The following is a 21153-nucleotide window of genomic DNA, read 5'->3' as shown; positions in this document are numbered from 1 at the left end:
ATCTCCAATAAAAACTACTATTCATAGTTTTTTTAAACAATTAATTAATTCATAGTCCCCCCACCACATGCTATACATATGGTTATTAAATGGAGACATTTAAAATATAGTACATTTATGGATTAATAATTATTCTAAACAAATTAAACCTGATATTGAAATGCAACTAACTGTTAGGAAATATAAATAATATTTAGATATATAGATAGATTTTTGGTTGTGCAGTGCTCAATCATGAGTGGGCATGACCTACAATTATGCCCCATATGGGTATAGGCTGTTCATGGGGCACAAGAGTTTGAAGGTGCATGTGCTCTTAGGAGCCCTAGCTTGCGGGTTAAGTTGATTGTGGTTTAGGAGGGACAGGTAATTAAGCGTCCATGCATGAATGGGAGAGGAGAGAGCTCATGTGAGTGTTTGTCCTGACAACCAGAGTTGATAGGGACACCACCCTTAAGATGGAGGGCATTTTGATGAGCAAGTATGCATGGCATGCATGTGGAAGCTCCCTAGCTTTGTTTGCTTACCCACGTTCTATGAGCTTCTCGTGGAGTGCTCATGCAGAGTCAGTAGAACTGTCGGTGCATTGGTAAAAAAAAATACATAAAAAAAAAAATGTTGCTAAAATAACATTACAACAAAGCTGTAACCAAGATCGAACATGCAGATGTGTCAACAAAGAGCATTATTGAGGTTTTAGATAATTATATTGCAAGAGTTAGAAAAAAAAAATTTGCTCATAAAAGAGAAATTGAATGTGATACGGTGTGTTGGGATTGATCCTAAAAGTAAGGTCGGGTTGATAATTAAGATGATATGATAGTTAAAATTAAGATGAGATGATAGTTAAAGTAAGAGTGTACACAGTCAGTCGTACACTTCATGGACTCAGCTTCCTACTTTTCACGGGCAAGACTCTCAGCATACAGTAGGTCGGCCCCAATACTAATTGGACCTTCGGATCTCGGCTCCTCACTTCTCATGTACAAGTCTCCTAACATACAGTTGATCGACCATAGAGTCGGTCAGACTTGTGGGGATCATCTCTCAACTTCATAGGCTCAGCTTCCAGCATACAACCGATCTACCCCAGTGTTGGTTAGCCCGAGCACTAGTCGAACCTTCAGTGCTCAACTCCCCACTTCATGGGCTCAACTCCCAGCATACAGTCGGCCGATCATAAAGTCAGTAGGACCTTCAAAGCTCAGCTCCCCCTTCTGGGCTTAGCTTCCGGCATACAACGGACCAACTATAGAGCCGGTTGGTCTTCCCTGGTTCTCAGCTTCCTTCTCATTGGCGAGGCTCCTAGCATACAGTTAGTCGGCCACAGAATCGATTGGATTTCCTCCAGGAAATAGCAATATCAAATAATTGTAACAACTTTTCAGAGAATAATGATTACCCGTCAAGAAATATTCCGTTACCTTGACATATACATGCAAAACCTTCCTCTGAGAATGACATTGCATCCTTCTTTACTTGACATATTCTAACACCAAACAATATCTGACGTCTCATTATTGCAGAGGTTATGAGAGACGGTATAAAAAGAGATCCTCTCCGTTAGCCAAGTATGATCACGTGCGTGTGCACACACGCATCAACACTACTGCTCTACTATTCATCTTCTAGCTTCTCCATTTTACTATGATTTTAACTTGAACGTCAGTTTACTTGCGCCGGAACCTTCTCTCTAGTTCTTGTTCTAACATTTCCGTTTGCTCTTTTTGTGATGTGTATAGAAAGGATCGCTCGATGACATCCCCTTCTAATTCAAAGTCGTCTCATGGTCAACAACAGAACTACCTATCTAATGCACCATCTCTTCCGATTTAAGATAGGATCAGAAATTTTTTTTTATTTTTTTTATAGTGTATAGGTAACATTGCAATGCACACCAATAAATGTTTGAAAGAGAAAGAAGGAAGAGGAGTAGGAGGAGGAAGGCACCGAGCCCTAGTTTGGGCCTGGAAGGAGGTGTCGATATTACCGGATCCAAGATTGCGGATCCACGCAGGGTAGATTTGATCCGATTGAAGTAGGCCGACACGAGCCCGATCCACGAGCCGAGAAACCCGACAGCCCTTTCCGTTTCCTCGACACAAGGCGCGCTTCTCTCCCTCTCTCTCGCTCGCTCTCTCGTTCCCCTGCTCCTTGTTCATCATCGGCTTCAATCCTTCTCTCCTCTTCGCTCTTACTTTCCGATCTTCCTCTCTATTTCCTCTGCTCATTAAGTTTGCAAATAGGAAGCAAGCTTGCCGGAACAGGCCTAGTAGTCATTGGCTTCACCATGTAAGACATTCTTAATTAGAACAAAATCATATTTTTTATGGCTCTTGCACCAAAAGTTTGTTTTTTTTTTGTTTTTGTTGTGTTTAATTATGATATATCTTTTATTGAAGGAGCACAAAGGATCCAACTACACCTAGGGAAGATTTTTGCATTTGGTTGATGACTCTTATTTGACTTTAATTTGTGGATGATAGTGATACCATTCTTGTGTTTGCGTTTTATTCCAAGGAGTAGCAAAACTTTTAAATAATAATGTCGGGAAGGACTGAGATATCGTTTTCTTAGGGCAGCTAACTAGCTTGCAAGCATAACTTTGGTTTGACTTCGCATTTGGAAGATTAAGTAAAATCCAATGATTGCATTTGATTGTAGGATCAGTATGTTTTTCTGTTCTATACTTCTATTGCAATTCAATTAGAGTAAACCCCTCAAGCATTTTTCTTTTGCAAGTGTGGGGAACATTTTGGATTTAATTAGGAATTACTCGGACCCAAAGACTAAAAAACACATATGCTAGAAGTGTATTCATGCATAAACAGAAAACTTAACTGAAGATTTGATTGAAATTGTAATTTTCATCATTATGTTATGTCAGTGCCAATTGGGCTAAAATGAGAATTCATTTCAACTAAATTATTTGTACTCAAAGTAAGTTTTTTTATATGAAGAGTTAATATGTATTTATGTGCAGCTAGATAGTTTTAAAAAAAGTTATTTACAATTCACAAGTGTAACAGTGAGCATGGAAAATATATTGATGCTTAGCGGGGGTTCAAGTGATAAGGTTTAGTGAAAACCAAATTTTTGGTTGGTGGACCAGATACTAACTCTCAGTAAAAAGACTTTTTTCAGCAGTTTCCTGCCCGTTAAAGAAAATGTTTCAATTCTTTTCATTCATAAGAAGTGCACCCATCCAAGAATGTGGACACAATTTATTCTTTTTTGGTCACAAATTTAACCCTGCATCCCAAAATATGGGCAATATGTGACCTATGGTAGGAATAGGGTTGCAGCATGTTTACCTTGTTTTTTTTTTTTTAATTTTTCGGGTCTATATTCAATTTCTCAAGGTTCTTGATTGAGACCATATGATGACATTTTGGTGTTTTGGAGGATACCTCTCCCACTAGTGAAAAGATTGTGGCTATTGGAGGAAACCAATTGAGCATTCCACAAACCAACCCTTTAATTACTATGATTACAAGGATGGCGAAAGGTTCCATGGTATAGGCCTTCATTACATCAAATCCACCTACTAGGAACACTATTGAGTTGGAGGGGGTGTTTTACCATTGTTAAGTAGCTACTATTTCCGTATGCACCATTTGTGACTGCAACCCAACAAGGAAGGGCAATTGGATTGTCCCCTTGAGTTTCTATAGGCACTGCCGCTCTCTTGCCTTAGTCCAATGAGCAAGATTTTGTGTGTGCTTAAAATTCCAATATGCCCTCCTAAATTTATAGCGCATGAGCTTGTATAGTTATCCTATTGAAAGTTTATTGTTAAATTTAGTTATTCTCTGTTTTTATTATATATTTTATATTATAAAATGATAATATACTTCTGGAGATTTTCCTGCTATAACACTGGGGGGAAGCTAACAATTAACATGCTGCAATTTTAATTCACAGCTAAGTTGGAATCAAGATGTCTTCGCCAAGTAAGAGGAGAGATATGGATGTAATGAAGTTGTAAGTTCTTCTTTTCCATATATTTGGCTGAAATTTCCTTCATTTATACATGAATGGAAACCCCTGTGATAAAAAGCCAGCAGAGTAAACTGTATTTTTTTTATCCCTCATGAATTCTTATGACTTCAAACCCCTGTGGCTTTATCATGAGTTTGATAATCAGCAGATGCTCCATGCTCGTGATTTTGAAAAATTATTTTACTTTTGCAAAAGCAATCTCTTCCATAAGCTGGCATTGCTATAACATTTTCTTGCATAGGTTGGTTGGTGCTAGGTTGATACACTGGTTATAAATGACTCTTCAGGGTATCATTTGAGCTTCATGATTGAGAGCACCTCACATCATCTGTTGTGGGATCTGGCATATATTTACTTTGTGTACATTTTTACTTAGTGATTACATGTGAAACTCTATTTATATTGTATATTTGCGTGCTATTGAGTATATATAACCATAAGTCTATGACTATCATCCACAATATGGATTAACTAACATCATAATGTGATAATTCCTTTGGGTACAATTACGGTTATTGAGGATGATTTTTCCCAAAATGGGCATTCTAAATGGTATTTCATTGCATTATTCTTGTATATTTCGATCAAATGCTCATGTTTATAATTTCTTTGCATTGACTATTTTTTTGCATCTGAGACCATGTCTATTATCCTTCATAACATTCATACAGATTATGGTTATATAGATTCAACATTATGTGAATTTTCTCAAGACTCGTTTTTTGTGTTTTCTTTTAGAACATCACCTGCACTGATATCAGCACGAGTGGATTGATCCATCCCTATGCTTCATCTCCTGACTAGTTTTCTCTTTCCCCTCTTTGTAGGATAATGAGTGATTACTCAGTAGAGACCATCAACGATGGTCTTGCTGAATTTAATGTGGAATTTCATGGCCCCAAAGAAAGTACGAGCTTTTTCCCTTTACATGATGTCTCTGTTGAATTGTAATGTCAGCACTATGGTTATGTGTCAATTCAGGTTTAAGCTGGCCACATCAGTTTCTTAATCCATCATTTCAAAAATCAATTCTAATGCAACCTTTTTGTTTAACTTCTTCTGATCCTGTTGGTTGATAAGATCAAAAAATTTCAGTTAGTAGTTTTTAATTATAGACTTCATTCAGTACCTATTTTCTTACAAATCCATAACTCATCATTCATAATGCATCTTAGCATCCTTGTGTGGTCCTAAAGAGTACATTTGCAAGTAATTATTAATTTGCCAAATCAATTAGCGGATCATTATGACTCTAGATTATCTCAGGTTAGACATTATTCTTATTAGCATTCCTTTTATTTTATGCTTTCTCATATGGCAAAGGAACTGGTTTACGCTTGAAGTTACAATTTCAACAAGTTCTGTAGCTTTTAGTTAGTTAGTCGAGGCTCTACTTAAGCATTACCACGATCAAAGTAGTTCTGATTTAACTTTTGTTCTTACAGGTCCTTATGAAGGTGGCGTGTGGAAAGTCCGTGTTGAGCTACCAGATGCTTATCCATACAAGTCTCCTTCAATTGGCTTCCTGAACAAAATATTCCATCCCAACGTTGATGAATTGTGAGACTGTTCTCTTTTCCTTGAAACTAATGTATGTTGGCAGCATCTTCACAATTTACTTTTTTTCACTAGAGGACCTTGATTATAGTACTAGATCTTCAACCATCTGGAATCTGATAGCTATAGACATTGATGCTTATGAAAATATAGTCAACAAGATAACTTCATAGTAATTCATCTTATCAGCGATGTTTTTAGGAAGAGACAAAAATATAGCATCTTCTGTGTGTGTCTTCTCTTGATTATAGCATCTTCTATCCAGCAGGTCTGGCTCGATATGTTTGGACGTAATCAACCAGTCTTGGAGTCCAATGTTCGGTAAGGATTATGAAATTATATGCATTAAAGTGTTTACTGACATATATGGCTTAGATTGGGAGATTCATTTCAGCTCGCTCCTATGACCACTCACATAAAATTCAATCGTAAGTGCTGTTGGGACTAAAATCAAAAACATTGTGGAACTGAAAATTAGATTCGATTCAGAAACAAACAGAAAATCAGCTCGGTTACATTTGATTCTAGGTCGAGGAGAATTCAATTTCTTATTTGTCTGAATGACTGCAGATTTGCTGAATATCTTTGAAGTCTTTCTTCCCCAGCTGTTGCTGTATCCAAACCCTTTAGATCCATTAAATGGCGATGCCGCTTCCCTGTTGCTGAAGGACAAAATTCAATATGAAAAGAAAGTAAAAGGTAAAAAAGTTGCTGCATGTCTTGTGGATGAAATGCATGCGTATAGAAAGCTTTATTTAGTGTTTTCCCGTTAACATTCAAATATATATTAGCAGAGTACTGTGAGCGGTATGCAAAGAGCAAAATGGAAAATATTTCAGATGGAAGCGACGAAGACATCAGCGAGGATGAGTGCAACACAGGATCAGACACCGATGGCATTGCCGGAGATGCAGATCCCTGAAGCAAAACTCTTTGGACTTGAAATGGATCAGCTAGTGATGATACACTTTTTCCTTACACTTTAACATTGAAATGTTCCAGTTCTTGATAGATTCCATTTGTTTATTTTATTGCTGTTTTTTTTTCAAAACAAGCTAACTATACTGACACAGCGAATCGTTCATCACTGTGCAAAGTGAGTTATAGTTAGTGATGCATCAAAGTGAGTTACAGTGTGAGCAAACGAAAAGCAAAGGAGTATTGAATTCCACAGCATAGCCTTTTTGATCTATCTAAATCCATTAACAATACATGTTCCAATAAGAATTGACTGAACAAAGAGGGCATCCTATACAATGGTATACCATGTGCTGTATTATAATCTATTTAGCCATAAGCAGCCACATCAAAACAGACCAGCTCATATGTACAAGTATAGCTGAGGCAAAAGAGAACCTCCTACTGACTGACTTCATCACAACCTCACCATTTACATTTCACATGACAAAATCTAACACATCTGTCTGTTGCCTGGAGTTCAAATGTGATACAGCATTGCAACCTCGAGTGTCGAAGCATGAGGGATGTTAAATGCATAGGTCCGGCCCCTAGAGTTCCTTCTAAGGAACTCATAACCCAGATCAATCACCAGTCGCTTAACGAGGCTCGATCCACTCTTAGCCCTCATGTACTCGTGCCCGAGAATGAATGCCATTCCTGCTTCTCTAGCCTCCATTAGTTCCAACAACTCTTCCTTGTTCGCTTCTCTTTTTAGCAGACTCTCGGGCAATGCGAATCTTACTTGCTTTTTGGGCACTCGAACCTGCACGAGTATTTCTCTTGATGGGCCTGGTGCATCTTCTAATTCAACTTTCTCTTTTCGGATCCTTGAATCTATGCTGACCATGGTCATTTTCTCATCGCCGTTCTCAGTTTCTTCACTCAAACTGACAGGTTTCGATCCTTCTGAACGGATGAACTCCGCAATGCTACAAACCAGATCCCTTTCAAACTCTGAATCATCCTTTTGAATGTCATGGTACCCATACCGGACAATAACCCTATATAACCTGTATTCTTTGAGGCCAACACGACCAACAAGGAAGCGTTCCTCAGGTTGGACGTATGGCACTGGCACCGACTTAATACAGAGGAATACGACAACCTGACGCAAAGAAAATTTAAGATGAAACTTGAATCTTTTGTGACATAGTTGCAAAATGAGCTTATATATTGAAACAAACACTATCTGATTAGTAAAATCCATGAGGGAGTTTTGAGTAATACCTGATGGAATGCAGGCAAGTTGGTGATGAAATGGGAGAATATTGCAGGAATGCCTGATACAAGCTCAGTGTCGATCACACCAATGCCTCGAACGCGTACAAAGCCAAGGTTCGGACCTATGCTTAGGAGCCAATTGAGCGAGACTTTGTTTTCAAGGTCAAACTCATATTTCTTAATCGTGCCGTAATGCCAGATGAACATGATAGCAATAAACATAAAAGACAGTGCACTGGGAACCCAAGCTCCTTCAAGGAACTTAATTAGACTGGCTGAGAAGAAGAGTGCTTCAATGGAACCGAAGAAAACAACAAAGCATACCGCGAGAATAATGCTCTTGTTCCAACAGAGGACCATTACTAGAGACATCAAGCAAGTGGTGACCAGCATAACAGTAATGACTGCTAACCCTGCACAAATATGAAGCCAGAAACATGTGATCCTGTTATTTAGTGCTAACAGTGCAGCAACCATCCATCTCTGAAGAAAATGGTCCGGTTATAAATTTCAAGAACCCGAAAAGCACTACAAGAAAATGCTAAAAGTAAATAGCAGAAGAAACTAAATGGATCCTCAACACGAGAACAACAAGCTTTCGAACCAGGTGAGTCTAATCTGACCCGTGCCAATTTCAATCAAAGATTATCCAATTCAAGTCCAAATAAACGCGAAGGACCGACTTAATTTTTCAAGCAATTGGATGTATCAGTCAATAGCTTTTCAGTGCATATTGTTGTTGGCGATAGTTCACATGGAAATCTTCACAATCCTCCTATGATTAATTTCATTATCCTCATATGTGATTCCTATAAGGATGCAACAACATGAGAGTACAAAAGATAAGACTAATTGCTTTGTTAGTCCAGTAACATGCAAAGTTAGCATCTCAACTAACTATTCTAAATCAACTCATTCAGCCAAAGTTTAACAGAATCCAACCTTTATGGTAAGTCACCAAACCTAACACGAGAGGTATGCCAAGGAAAATTGAAGCAAGGGGTATGAAAGTCAAGCTTATGAATGTCATACCTGATGCATTGCCGAGGCGCTTTGTGTCACGAAAACCAACAGTAACAGCTAAGCAAAGTATCATCAAAATCCAGTTGATCTCTGGTATGTATATCTGACCACGAGTTCTCGAAGATGTATGTACTATCTTTACCCTTGGAAAACATCCCAAAGCAGAGCACTGCTTGATGATGGAAAAAGTACCTGTAATGACTGCTTGGCTTCCGACCACGGCCGCAAGAACAGCAATTCCCATGATTGGCCACCTTATATTCTCTAATAAATGAAAATTTTCATGGTGAAGAGCCTGCATTACTAAGCTTATCGATCCAGAAAGAGTTTAGGCCTAAATGAGAAAAATACCTGGGACAGAAACATAGAAACCAATTTGATAATCGGTTCGAACAATGTGATGCTGAGAGAGGTACGCAGCTTGCCCCATGTAAGCAAGCAGCAAGGATGGGTAGACCACAAAAGTAAATGCAATCTGCACAGTCAATGCTTCATTAGGGAGTAATTACAATTTCCAAAAAAAAATCATATGTGAAATTTTTTTCCCCTCATAAACCCGAAGTCTATGCTCCGGTGTTATACTGAGCGCAAGCTGCACAATGCTCGATAGAAGTAGGCTCTACAGTTTGACATCTTAAAGAATTTTGTATCACCTAACTAGGAGAAAATGAGAAGGCAATAAACAGATTGCATTGTTTTAGCTGAAATTTTGAGAAAATTTGCCATGGAGATTTATTTGGCATTTAAAAGGAAATAAAACCTTCTCCAGTTGCATATGATCAAGATTTAAAAAAAAAAAAATTGGTCTCAGTATCAGCCAGAATGATATCATTTCATTGCGAATACATGTTGACACTCGGCAAAAAAAAAAAACTGTCTAATTGAATCAATTTAAAGTCACATTTGAGCCTAACTGGCTTCATTAACGCCTAATTAAATCACTTATGGGTGGAGCAAAGATTGTCCGAGAAGTAGGCTGAATCTCGGATTAAGATTTAGCCAAAATCAAGATGAACCAAATTATATAGCATAGGTATATTATGCGTCAATTAATAGATGCTCATTGGACTATTATTGCTCTTTTCTATGTTATCATCAACTCGACAATTGTTGCTAATCCCTTCTAATGATCTACAGCTCGGTCATTCACCACACCATAAACTTCACTACAAGTACATTTTCGAGTCCCACCTCAGACCATTTCTCACAAATTCCCACATATCAAGCTACATCCTCCTCCTTAGATTTGCTTTGCCCTTCTCGTTCATCCATCGTGCCATCAGTTTCATTTGATATGGGCTGAATCGAAAGCATGTGTAATAGATATTGATGATTCATGGTCGGTTACCAGTGATATGTAAAAGTGGAAATTTTCTTCATGTCAACTTAGCTTTGATTTCAGTCCCTAGGTGGAATGATATGTTCTACAGCCAACTAAGCTTGGAATGAGATTTAGAAACATGCAAATGATACCTACAACTCAAGATGAATGACTCCATCAGGCTAATTATAACATCTCCTCATGAATTACAAGGCAGCTGAGTTCTACAAGCCAAGAGACACTAAAAGTGCTAGGGGCCTAACTGAGAATGCTAGGGGCCAAATCGTAGGCACTGCACAAAACAAGGTTTAAAAGAGCTACCATGGGAATACAACCTTTATAATTTCCACATTAGTTTCTATATGACATCAAAGTGACCAATCCCCCATCATCCTTGGCACTAGATGAGCACCTTAGTGAACCAAAATCCTTGACACAGAATTAACTAGGAAGTTAAGCTGAAAACTAAAGATATCTCCATCATCAAGAAAAGATTGGCACTAAAAAAGGGAATCTACTTAGTGGGATGGAGGATTTAGTTTATCATGATCAATTTGCAGAATTATCTTAAATTCTAAATAATTTAGCATACCTTTATTGACAACTGGGAGAAATGCCCCAGATCAGCATACATAGCTTCAGAGCCTACAAGAAAACTAAGTATGAGATTGAGATAATAGGAAAACGCCGACATGATGAGCTAATTAGACAAACCTGTTATGCATAACAAAATTCCACCAAGTGACATCCACCCTCCTCTCTGAGTCTTCTTCAGAAAGTTATACATATAATACGGAGAAAGGGCACGATATACGTGTGGATTCCAGTAGAAAATGTTGTACACCCCAATTACACTTATGCATAATAGCCAAATAAGAATAATTGGAGCAAAAAGGAATCCCAGTCGGTGAGTACCATGATGTTGCACCGCAAACAAGCAGATTAAAATGAGACATGCAATTGGTACCTCAACATCTGAAAATAGACAACTAACGATGGTGAAAATAGGGAAAACTGTCTCCACGAGCAAGAAGATAAAATAGTGGCAATGTTTCCATGCATAGCAGAGTTCATAAATTCAGTGAAAGAAATCAATATTAGATTGCATCCAAGAAACAGTTCATAAATAGCCAGTAGTAAAATCAAGAATGAAACTTGAACATCTGTAGTCAACCTGGTAGATGAGGATAAAAGACCAAGCTTAAATTAAAACAAAAAAACAAAATAAAATAAAAACAAAACTTCCAATTCTGTTTTGGAGAATTGTGAAAAATCCTGTCCCCCATTTGACATAAAGTGGAAATCTTCTATTTCTCCTAGCTAATAATTATGTTACCATGAGAGTTTATACAGTCATAGCGCCAGAACTTGATACAACACTAGGACACACATATCTGCCCAATGTTTGTCAGCATTGCTCAGACGAGTAGAACTATCTGCCATGTGTTGAAGCATCAACGAGACATCATGCATAAAAATGATATCTGGAATAGTAAGTTAGCCAAGATCTCATCTGAAGAATCAAGAAAATCAGAGATGATAGACATTCAGCACTTGCGATTTTGACATATGTCACTCTAAAGGTCAGATAACATCACTAAATGAGCTTAACATATCAAACAAGTTAACATCATTAGTCTAATGGTGTACAAACAAAAAATTTAGCAACTTGTCAAGTAAGCTCAAAAAACTTCATCCATGCTCAAACAGAACTGGTTGGTAACATTTAATAACTTTTTACTGTAAGCCTCCCTCCTATCATGGTGGGAGTCAAGCTAAGACTGATTGTTTCTTAGTTAAAATATAATAAGATTTTTTAAAATATATATATATGTAAGCCTTTAATCCACAGAAAAAAAAACACATTGAAGCATGATCAGATTTGGTGAGATGAAACCATGGTTGCGGTCGGATACATCTTTTTCAAAACAGAATCAATGGCAGTGGACTTTATATAACTACGTATAGTTAGTATGCACAATCTATGCTTCAAACAGTAGCTACGAGAACAGCTCCTTACATTTGTGATGTTCCTTGGACATAGAAAGCTCAAGCCCCGAGACTGCCGAGAAAACTGTCAACATCAAAAGACAATATCAGATCAAAGAAGGAAATAACTTTATGGCTAAGCCTGTTTATGCCTCAGATTGCAGAAACAGGGAGCAAAGTTACAACCAGAGATCGCAGGGGTGAGGATTCCATCCCCAATGACCATGGAAGTCCCGATCATCGCAAGAATTAGCAGCGCAACCTGCAAGGCCTGATGCTTCTCTAGTAATCTTCTTATAATTGAGGCAGAAGTGACACTACCCGAGGCCGCAATGCTAGAGACGGTGTCATCATTTTTCTTGTAAGTGGACAGCTCCTGGTCAGCGAGCTGGTGACTGGGCGAGAGGCCAATGGTTCCTTGGCGGCAGAGGAGAGAGTAGAGCGCAAATGTGCCACCTTCGCCATTGTCATCCGCGCGAAGCACTATGAAGACGTACTTGAGGAGGGGGATAAGGGTGAGTGTCCAGAAAACGAAGGAGAGGACGCCATAGATCTCGTCGTTGCTCTCCGTGTGCTCGATGTCATCGGCGAAGGTGCTCTTGTAAACGTAAAGAGGCGATGTGCTAAGGTCCCCGTAAACTACCCCCAAGCTCTGGTAGGTCAGCATCAGAACCGACCTCCAAGATTGTTTCTGCAATCCAACAGCAAAACAGGGTTCCCCATGCTTTGAGCTCGAAGCACATCAAAATCCAAACTTTACATGAAGAAGTGAAAAAAAAAAAAATCATTTTTCACCGATTCTTAGGAAAATATCAAGCTTTGGGCATCGACTCACCTTGAAAGTTCTCGGACAGTGTCCGCTCTCAAGATCCATTTCTGCTCCCGCCTCGCCTCTCCTCACTCCTCTTCAGCGGCAAGGATTCCCCAACATTTTGTCATATTCGATAAAGAAGGAACCTTCCTTCTTGAATTTATGGGAACTTGTAAAATCTCAGCAGCGCAGACGCAGGCAGAGGTGGTGGATGGCTAGGTGGTAATTGATGCTTTCACCAGGCGACACAGAGCAGGCACTAAGCTTAAAAAGCAGCGGATGGGGAAAAGTTACAGGCCGTGGCGATTGTTTACGGAAAAGGAGTTGATAACTTGGTGCTCCTTTTAGCGCAAGTGGGAATTGACTTATCAAAGGGATCTTGACGTTCGAGACGGAGAAAATCTCTGGATGGATGACACTTGCATTCGTTTTTTATCTGAACAACCACTGCCATTAATGCCTTTCGATTCCCATACTCAATCGCCTATTGTTAATCTCCGTAAGGATGGAACTAAATTTCTGTGTTGAGGAGGATGGATTAACAAACTGACGACCTTGATCGTGGTGGATATCTAGGCAAGCGTATCTTTCCATCATTCCATGAGATCAAAACAAACTGCGCTAACCGCAGGGCATCCACAGATTGCAAACGATGGAAAGTCAGATGCTCTCAAGTGCAAAGGGAAATCCAAAGATTAAGCTGGATTTGGAAAGCTTTTAAGATTCGACTGCACTATAAATGTGAATTTAATGATTCGTGTGTCAAAATCTAAACATTTCATCAAAATTAAACATGATCATCATCAAAATAGCAACAGAGATACACCTCCTCAGAAATATTATCATTTTGCCTTCCATTTGACTAGCTCCGTTCTGTTGCACCTTATTCTCTACAGTTGTTGAGTAGTTCGTGGTTATCACTTTGCCATTATTTTAAAGTTGGGATTAGCAAGTGCACTCAAACTATGGGAAACAAAAGTGAGATACACTCCCAAGTAACCAAACCTATGCTCCTAGACCTATGACTTTGATTGGTTCGGATATATTAAACAAGTTGAATCTTTTCAATGAAACTATAATTTGGCCTAGGGAATACTTTGATGTTTAATATAATATACCAAATTCCTCCAGTAAAATAACCATCTGTTGCTAGTGAGAATGATGTCGAAAAGGATGGCCTTAAATATACAATTGTCTTTTCCACCTGCCTCTCGAATTTTTCTTTCTTTGATGTCGACTGCCAAAGACCTAGTAAATATTTCTTGATTTTTTTATCATAATTTTTTATTTAATTCAACTTCTTTTTTTAATGAACTTTGACATGAAGCAATTAAGCTGCTGCACGCACTTTTCTTTCATTGCGAGTATCCAGTATTTTGCAGTAATTATGCAGTACGCTTATCTTATATGTGCTTTGTGGAGCTGGATCACTTGGAATTCTTGGAACCAGATACATGTTTCAATGTAGAGTGATCTTTGCTCTAACAAATCCACCATCTAAATCAAATTGGACTAAAAGGATAAGCACTTGGTCAAAAGAGACTGCTACTAGTGCTGTTCATATAATAGTCTACTCTTGCTCATATTATCTTTGAATGCATAGGGCTTGACTACAACCTAAAATATCTTGATATGCCATGGTGAAGGTCAATATTAGGATAGAGGTCAGAGTTAAGATGGTCAAATGCCCTCATACCACTGACCGATCAGGTAGCACGCTCGCCCAAGCGGGATAATAAAGACCCGATCCGACGTCATAACAACTCAACGGAGTGTCGAGCTTTCGACGCTCAAAAAGATATTTACAAGGGCACGCCGAGCGACTTCCCCACTCGGTCTCATATGGAGCTATAAGAACGGAGCGGAATTACAACCGAGCTACATAGAAACAGAAGGGTGGCCGAGTGACTTTCTCGCTTTTCCACGGGGAGCATCGGTCGAGCGTTGGCCCCGCTCGGCCAGATAATACACTTGCCCGAGCAGAAAGTAAGAAACTAAGCCGAACGGCTATCCCGCTCAGACCGGTAAAAGACACCGCTAGTTGGATATCATCTTTTTTAGAGCATACGCCGCTGACAGGCGGCATGGTCGACGACTGATTCAGATAGAAGATCATACGACTGAAACTTCCATCGTCACTTCAGAGATATGCTCCGCTCGTTAAGGTATTGTGTCAGAGACACTTTACTGATACATCTTTTCAGGAAAAGTTTCAAGAAACGTGCACACCTTGGGAAGCGTGCACACGCACTACAAGAGTTCTATATAAAGGGGGGTTCAAGTTTCGACGAAGGTATGCGTTATATGTGATAATCCACTGTTGCTACTATTCTCTACTTTGCTCTGCTTCCACACATTGTCGGTGACTGACTTAAACGTCAGAGGGTTATCACCGGAGACCTTTTCCCTGGTTCGGCACTGACGCTGCAGTGGTTGCAGGGTCTCGAGGAGTCAACGTACGCTCAACCGGAGCGCAACATCCCCAACTTCCGTCACCTCGACTATGGAACAACATCAATAACTTTTGCGAAAGTTTTGAATATATATATCTTGAACTGTTCATCCTCTCTGAAAGTTTGTTAATCAAAGGCATCGGCAGTTGTCTTTTGTACACAAAAGGACCAAACAAGGACTTTGTGATATACCCTGTGGCATGCATGAAGGACATTGATCCTATGTGGTTATCTGCATCACAGTTCTGCTTAATCTAATTAATGTTTTCAATCATATACGCCCTTGATTACAGTCAACTGAACATATTAGTCTTAAATGTATAGTAGATTGTAAATTCTAGATTAGATTTGACCAGTTCTAAATATATAATTCCGTATTTGAATAAGAATCTGAACTGAAAGGAAAGCGAGTTTTTGCATTAGTTAAACCAAATTCACAAATTCAACTCTGACTTAGCTTCTCCACACACTTTTATAAGTTTGTGGTCTATTCTTAATTTCTCGATCGCTTGTTTTGCAAGTGTTGATCGACATCTCATCTAACATACACACCACCATATTCTGTTCTATGACTCAAAGTATGCTGCTTGTGGCCAACCCTTTTAAGACTTAATTTGCTAACGCTTTCTACCTAATTTTTGAAGGATCCTGCTGCTGTGCCATCAGATATACATCGATCCACACGTCCATCAACTACACAGTGAACTCATGTCTGCAAAAGCCGAAGCCATGAATGGCTATCCCTTTCCCATCCCACTCACACACTTTCAGTAGTATATATCCGATCCAAACTTGAAGGATCTCAACATCATCATCCTTGTGTCTTTTAGGTGAACTTGCCCATCTGGTGGCCCTTCCTTGTCCTGCCAAATGCTAAGCTGACCTCACCATGCAAACTTTGTCTTTCCTCATGTCCTTGTGTGGCTCTTGCACTTGCCAGTCTTTCCCCAAGAGTACAAGGGAGCTTACATGCCCCAATTAGGACTCTGTAACATCAGTGGCCCCACCCAATCTGAGATGATGGAGGACACCCACAAGATGCAAATTAGGTTTGGCAACTCAGTTTCCATTTAATTAATTAATTGTAGGTAAAAAGGTAACTAGCCAATAGCCCTCCACTAAATTAAGGTTAAGGTTTGAGTTAGATCGCATCATAATTAGCACATGTTTAAGGCCTATGCATGCATCAGTTCAGTACAGTGGTATAGCTAGCTGGACTGGACTTAAGAAGACCAAATAGCAGTTGGCTTTCAAGTCACTTTAATTGCATGAGGTCTACAAAGGGTCCCCGTTTGGATTTGTATGTACCAGAAACTTAAATTTATGACACTGTACATCATCATGATTGGCTGAGAATTTGAGAGGTGAGAACTAACAAATAAAACAGATGAGAGAAAACTCCTGAAGAAGTTGAAGCTTCCTGGAAGTTCTCTCCGTGCATATCATTAATTGTGCCACTCTCACGTAGAAAGGAAGGTGGCCCATGCATGCATTCTTAGCTTGTCCATATGCATGCACTCTTGAGGATCGGAGCTAGGAGGGCTAGCTTCCTCCTCCTGTGGAGCATGAGCAATTTGATGGGGACCTTCAACTCCATCTTTGTAATTAGTTTCATGTAGCATTCACTCATCCACCACCTTGTTGGTCACTTCTGGTATATATGCACTTTCCTTTCACACAAAAATCACGTTAAGTTTGCAGTAACATTAAGCCTCCTTCCTGCTCTACATATATTCAATATATATTCATACGGTGATAAAAATAACTCTCAAAAAGTGGGTTAAAATAAGGAGGATCAATGACGGTGGAAGTCAAAATCAAGCGGTCAAAGTCATGTGGATGGACAGACCTAAAATCGCTAACCAAATTATGTTGGATGGACAGACCTAAAATCGCTAACCAAATTATGTTGGTCCGAACGGTCTGACGTGAAGTGTTGACCGGACCTCTAGAGAGTCATCCGTCACAACTTGCAAATGAGGGTTGAAGCTAAGTACTAATTTTGCCGGCCCACCGTCTTATCTGATCGGACCTAAGGGTTGATCAGACATACTACGCATCCTCGACAAAATGAAGAGCCAAACGAAAAACGAGTTGTCTACTGCATTCTGTAAGGTTGAGCTGGCGATATCCCAACCAGGTGGTGGCCGGTCGGCTTATAGTAGAACTCAAATACATGTCATATCATACTCTTTTAAAAATTTATATCAAAAGGGCAAAAAATATATCGCCTTAAATCATCCTTTAGAAGCTTTTAGCCTGTCGAATCATAGAGATTTGGGCCTTCGTTTAAGGAAAGATGTCAAAGACACTTTATGATCTATCTTTTCTTAGAAAAGATTTGGGAAACATGCTAATACTTTAAGATGTATGCATAACACAACATTAGCACTATAAAAGGGGTCTCTATATAATGGCGTAGGTATGTGATGCTTCATATTTACGCATGCTTTTAATTTGCTATAGTTTAATTCTACTACTTCTCTCAAATTGATTACTGACTTGAACGTCAGAGGGTCAACGCCGAGGACCCCGACCCATCTCTCTAACCGGGCACTAACACTCCTTGCAGATAAGATGAAGTCTTCATCAAATTAACAGCACAACAGCATCACTAGCTCACCACTTTCAGAAATTAATAGTTTTAAGGTTTGGAATATATATATAATCTTATTATGTGAAATTATTGAGGGTGATCATATGAAGCTAATTTTTCTTTAAACGATCAACCTCCAAAAATCCTTCATTATAGACTTGCTTACCGGATAATAGTAGGAGCAAGACTATAATTGAAGGCTACCCTAACTTTAAACATTACCCAATAACATGTTTTAATTATTTGATAGATCCTTTCTAAAATACTATTAATTAAAAATATAAAATATATAAATATATTCACACGTATCAATTTGTTTATGAAGACAATCTATTTTTAAAATATATTAATGTTTTTCTTATATAATATAATTTAGTTCTTTATAAACTATCATTAATCTCGCACCTTAACTACCACTTAATTTATATGATCATTTCATGGCTAGCTAGTTTGATTGCTGGGTAGAGTTGCGTCAGCTTGTGGTCCGTGCGATTCCTCGCCTGGCCTTTCCAAGCTGATGGCGGGCTGGAACAATTGGGCCAAGGCCCGATTTTGTCAGTTCTTTAAACACTATTTTTGGACCGATATTAGGGCCGTTAAGATAACGGATCTATTTTTTTTTAAACAATGTTCACATTGGGATAAATTAAATTCTTGATTAAACAATAGGTATTAACTCTTGATTATACCAGTAATGTTCTAGCCGTTTGATAGTCAATTAAATTAATCTCATGATTTTTTCCATAGAGAATATGCTGTATTACTATAATTGAGGAGTCAAGTACTTGAAAGGCCAATTGGTCTATTCAATTTATCCGATTGAATCGAGTGAGTTGGTCAAACAAGTAGGACAATTGATTTAGGTGGGCCAATTGAACTAGTCGAGTCGAGCATTCGGTCAAGTTAATTAGGTTGAGCATCCGAGTGGGTTAGTCTGGATAAGCTTGGCAAGTTAGGCAGATCTGTTATTAGTAAGGGCATGCAGGTTGGATTGATTAGTCCAACCTAGCTAGGTGTGGGATAAGCCAGCGTACAGGGGCGAGTTAAAGTTAGTACGTCTATCGATCCTTGTAGTTCTTGACATCCAACAACATTTGAATTCATCCACCTTAAATTTCCTTTGAAACAATGAATGGTGAGTGACCAAAGAAAACGTAGTCAAGACGATACGATAATCAAAGTCAAGATAAAGTGATATTCAAAATCAAAGTGTATGTTCTGGATATTCAAAATCAAAGTGTATGTTCTGGATATTCAAAATCAAAGTGTATGTGATAGAACAGATCATTTTCAACGGGGTTCGGCTCCCCATTATTCATGGACAAGGCTGCCAGCACACACCCAGTTGACCTCAGAGTCGGTCGGACTTTTGAGGCTCAGCTCCCCACTTCTCATGGGTAAAGCTCTCAGCATACATCCAGTCAACCCAACACCGATCAAACTTACGGGGCTTAGCTCCCCACTTCTCATGGGCACTGGTCCTAGTATAAATTCGATCGGCCCTAACAAGCCAATCGGATTCCTTCCAGGAGACGACATGCAGTATCAGAGAATTGCTACGATCTATCAGAAAATAATGGTTATTCATCGGGGAATATTCCACTACCCTGATGATCGAGGTGGTGTGCTGGCCCCGATGAATGGTGATCTTTGATGGAGACGACCTCTTGAAGATCCGGAAGAAGTCCTCAATGATCCTGCGCACAGTGAGAAGAGCCAACAAAGCATCAGTGACCTAAGACCGGAGTGGGGATCCCCGGCTAGGCTCTCCGATGCTTAAGTCAGTTCCTCTCTCGAAGGTGGAAAAAGAAGAAGTACGGTAATGGAAGTACTTAGAAACAGAATTTGGATGCTAGAACTTACTTCCTTGCCAATGGAGAGGATTCCCTTTTTTATGATATCTCATATAACCTCTGTAGTCATAAGGTGGTCCCTGGTTTATTAGAGTTTGTTAGAAGATGATGTCATCTTCTAGGCTTCGTACAATAATCCTTTAAAAAATCTTTTTTGCCCAGATGTACCTATTTTGTCGTTTGTGACTTATATTCCTGATGAAGTATGTATAGGAATACGTCACTATAAGTGAATAAGCTTCTAGAAGATATTTCTTGCCAAATTTGTCAGGCTGTCGTACTTATGTACTTCTGTAGAGCATGTCTCGACCGCTCATTTAGTCGATCGCATATGAGAATATCCTCTGTTAAACATGTTCTTGCCGGTCATTTAAGCCGACCGCATATATAATAAGAATACCCTTTGTTAAATGTGTCTCGACTGGTCATTCAAGTCGATCACATATATATTAAGAGTACCTTTTGTTAGGCATGTTTCGACAGGAAATGTACTATAAGCTCTATAAGGCTGAGCACCATTATGTTTAATCGGGCTTTGTTCGACCGAGCGTATGTCAGTACATCGGTGCTCGCTCGACCTTCACTCGGCCAGTAATATACTAAAAGCTTTGTAAGGTAAAGTGCCTTTATACTTGACTGGGCTTTGCCTGGCTGAGCATATATGAGCACATTGATGCTCACTCAGCCTTCTCTCGGTCGGAAATGTACTAAAAGTTGTATAAGACTAAGTGCCTTTACGCTCAGTCGGACTTTATCCGGATGAGTGTATATGAGCACATTGGTGCTCGCTTGGCCTTAACTCGGCCGGAAATGTACTAAAAGTTGTATAATGCTAAGTGCCTTTACGCTCGGTCGGGCTTTGTCCGACCGAGTCTATATAAGCACATTGGTGCTCGCTTGTGTTGGGACCGAAATGTAGCTAGAGGGGGGGGTGAATAGCTCTTCGCGTGCTCGTGGTCGGCGTTGCTTGTTTCTTCAAAGATGTGCAGCGGAAATATACAAGAAACAACACACACAACGCTAACAAGTAGATTTACTTGATATCCACCTCCAAAGGAGGTGACTAGTCCAAGGATCCCCACACTCACACACATCTCCACTAATAAACACTCTTTTTCGGTAACTACCGAAGGCGGAGAAGCCCTACAAGTTCACATTACAAGAAGAAAGGGAAAGGATACACAAATACAAGCAAAAGCTTACAATGAGTATAGAAAACCCTAACCCTAGCTTTCTTCCTCTTGCTGTAGATCCGCCTCTTGACTTGGAAAAACCTCTAAGAGCTTCAAGAACTGGCGGTGAAAACCCTGTGGAGAAGCTCTGTGATCCCTGGTGAAGATCGGGAGAAATGGCCGAGAGTTCTACCG

General features: G+C 39.3%; 2 protein-coding genes across 3 annotated transcripts; one reads left to right on the top strand and one right to left on the bottom strand.

The window, feature by feature from the left end:
• Nucleotides 1–2159: 2159 nt before the first annotated feature.
• Nucleotides 2160–6523, top strand: LOC122037274 (ubiquitin-conjugating enzyme E2 5-like). Of its 2 annotated transcripts, none has more exons than XM_042596720.1 (7): nucleotides 2160–2292; nucleotides 3925–3984; nucleotides 4830–4909; nucleotides 5448–5562; nucleotides 5825–5880; nucleotides 6130–6258; nucleotides 6354–6523. In XM_042596720.1, the coding sequence occupies exons 2-7, from the start codon at nucleotides 3941–3943 to the stop codon at nucleotides 6479–6481; spliced, it is 552 nt and encodes a 183-aa protein (XP_042452654.1). In that variant the 5' UTR covers nucleotides 2160–2292; nucleotides 3925–3940; the 3' UTR covers nucleotides 6482–6523. The 2 variants fall into 2 exon arrangements, with proteins under 2 accessions (XP_042452654.1, XP_042452656.1); XM_042596722.1 differs by having other exon boundaries at nucleotides 5828–5880; nucleotides 6354–6521.
• A 195-nt stretch (nucleotides 6524–6718) lies between these two features.
• LOC122037263 (potassium transporter 8-like) lies at nucleotides 6719–13775 on the bottom strand. Its single transcript, XM_042596705.1, has 9 exons — nucleotides 12909–13775; nucleotides 12260–12764; nucleotides 12105–12158; nucleotides 10799–11059; nucleotides 10677–10729; nucleotides 9115–9238; nucleotides 8773–9027; nucleotides 7747–8153; nucleotides 6719–7624 (listed from the first exon to the last, which is right to left on the bottom strand). Exons 1-9 carry the CDS (start codon nucleotides 12945–12947, stop codon nucleotides 6998–7000), a joined length of 2325 nt encoding a protein of 774 aa, XP_042452639.1. The 5' UTR covers nucleotides 12948–13775; the 3' UTR covers nucleotides 6719–6997.
• Nucleotides 13776–21153: the final 7378 nt, after the last annotated feature.

This window comes from Zingiber officinale, unplaced genomic scaffold, assembly GCF_018446385.1.
Source record: "Zingiber officinale cultivar Zhangliang unplaced genomic scaffold, Zo_v1.1 ctg249, whole genome shotgun sequence".
Classification (NCBI taxonomy): Eukaryota; Viridiplantae; Streptophyta; class Magnoliopsida; order Zingiberales; family Zingiberaceae; genus Zingiber; species Zingiber officinale.
Note: the sequence above shows the minus strand (reverse complement) of the source record. Positions and strands in the feature narration are given on the sequence as shown.

What these genes read in the sequence shown, in the direction of transcription:
- LOC122037274 (XM_042596720.1), top strand. Translation starts at nt 3,941, where the DNA reads ATGTCTTCGCCAAGTAAGAGGAGAGATATGGATGTAATGAAGTT. An exon ending in GATATGGATGTAATGAAGTT is followed by an intron (nt 3,985 to 4,829) that starts GTAAGTTCTTCT and finishes CCCTCTTTGTAG; the next exon opens with GATAATGAGTGATTACTCAG. An exon ending in CATCCCAACGTTGATGAATT is followed by an intron (nt 5,563 to 5,824) that starts GTGAGACTGTTC and finishes TCTTCTATCCAG; the next exon opens with CAGGTCTGGCTCGATATGTT.
- LOC122037263 (XM_042596705.1), bottom strand. Translation starts at nt 12,947, where the DNA reads ATGGATCTTGAGAGCGGACACTGTCCGAGAACTTTCAAG. An exon ending in AATTTTGTTATGCATAACAG is followed by an intron (nt 10,730 to 10,798) that starts GTTTGTCTAATT and finishes GTTTTCTTGTAG; the next exon opens with GCTCTGAAGCTATGTATGCT. An exon ending in ACTTGCCTGCATTCCATCAG is followed by an intron (nt 7,625 to 7,746) that starts GTATTACTCAAA and finishes TCTTTGCGTCAG; the next exon opens with GTTGTCGTATTCCTCTGTAT.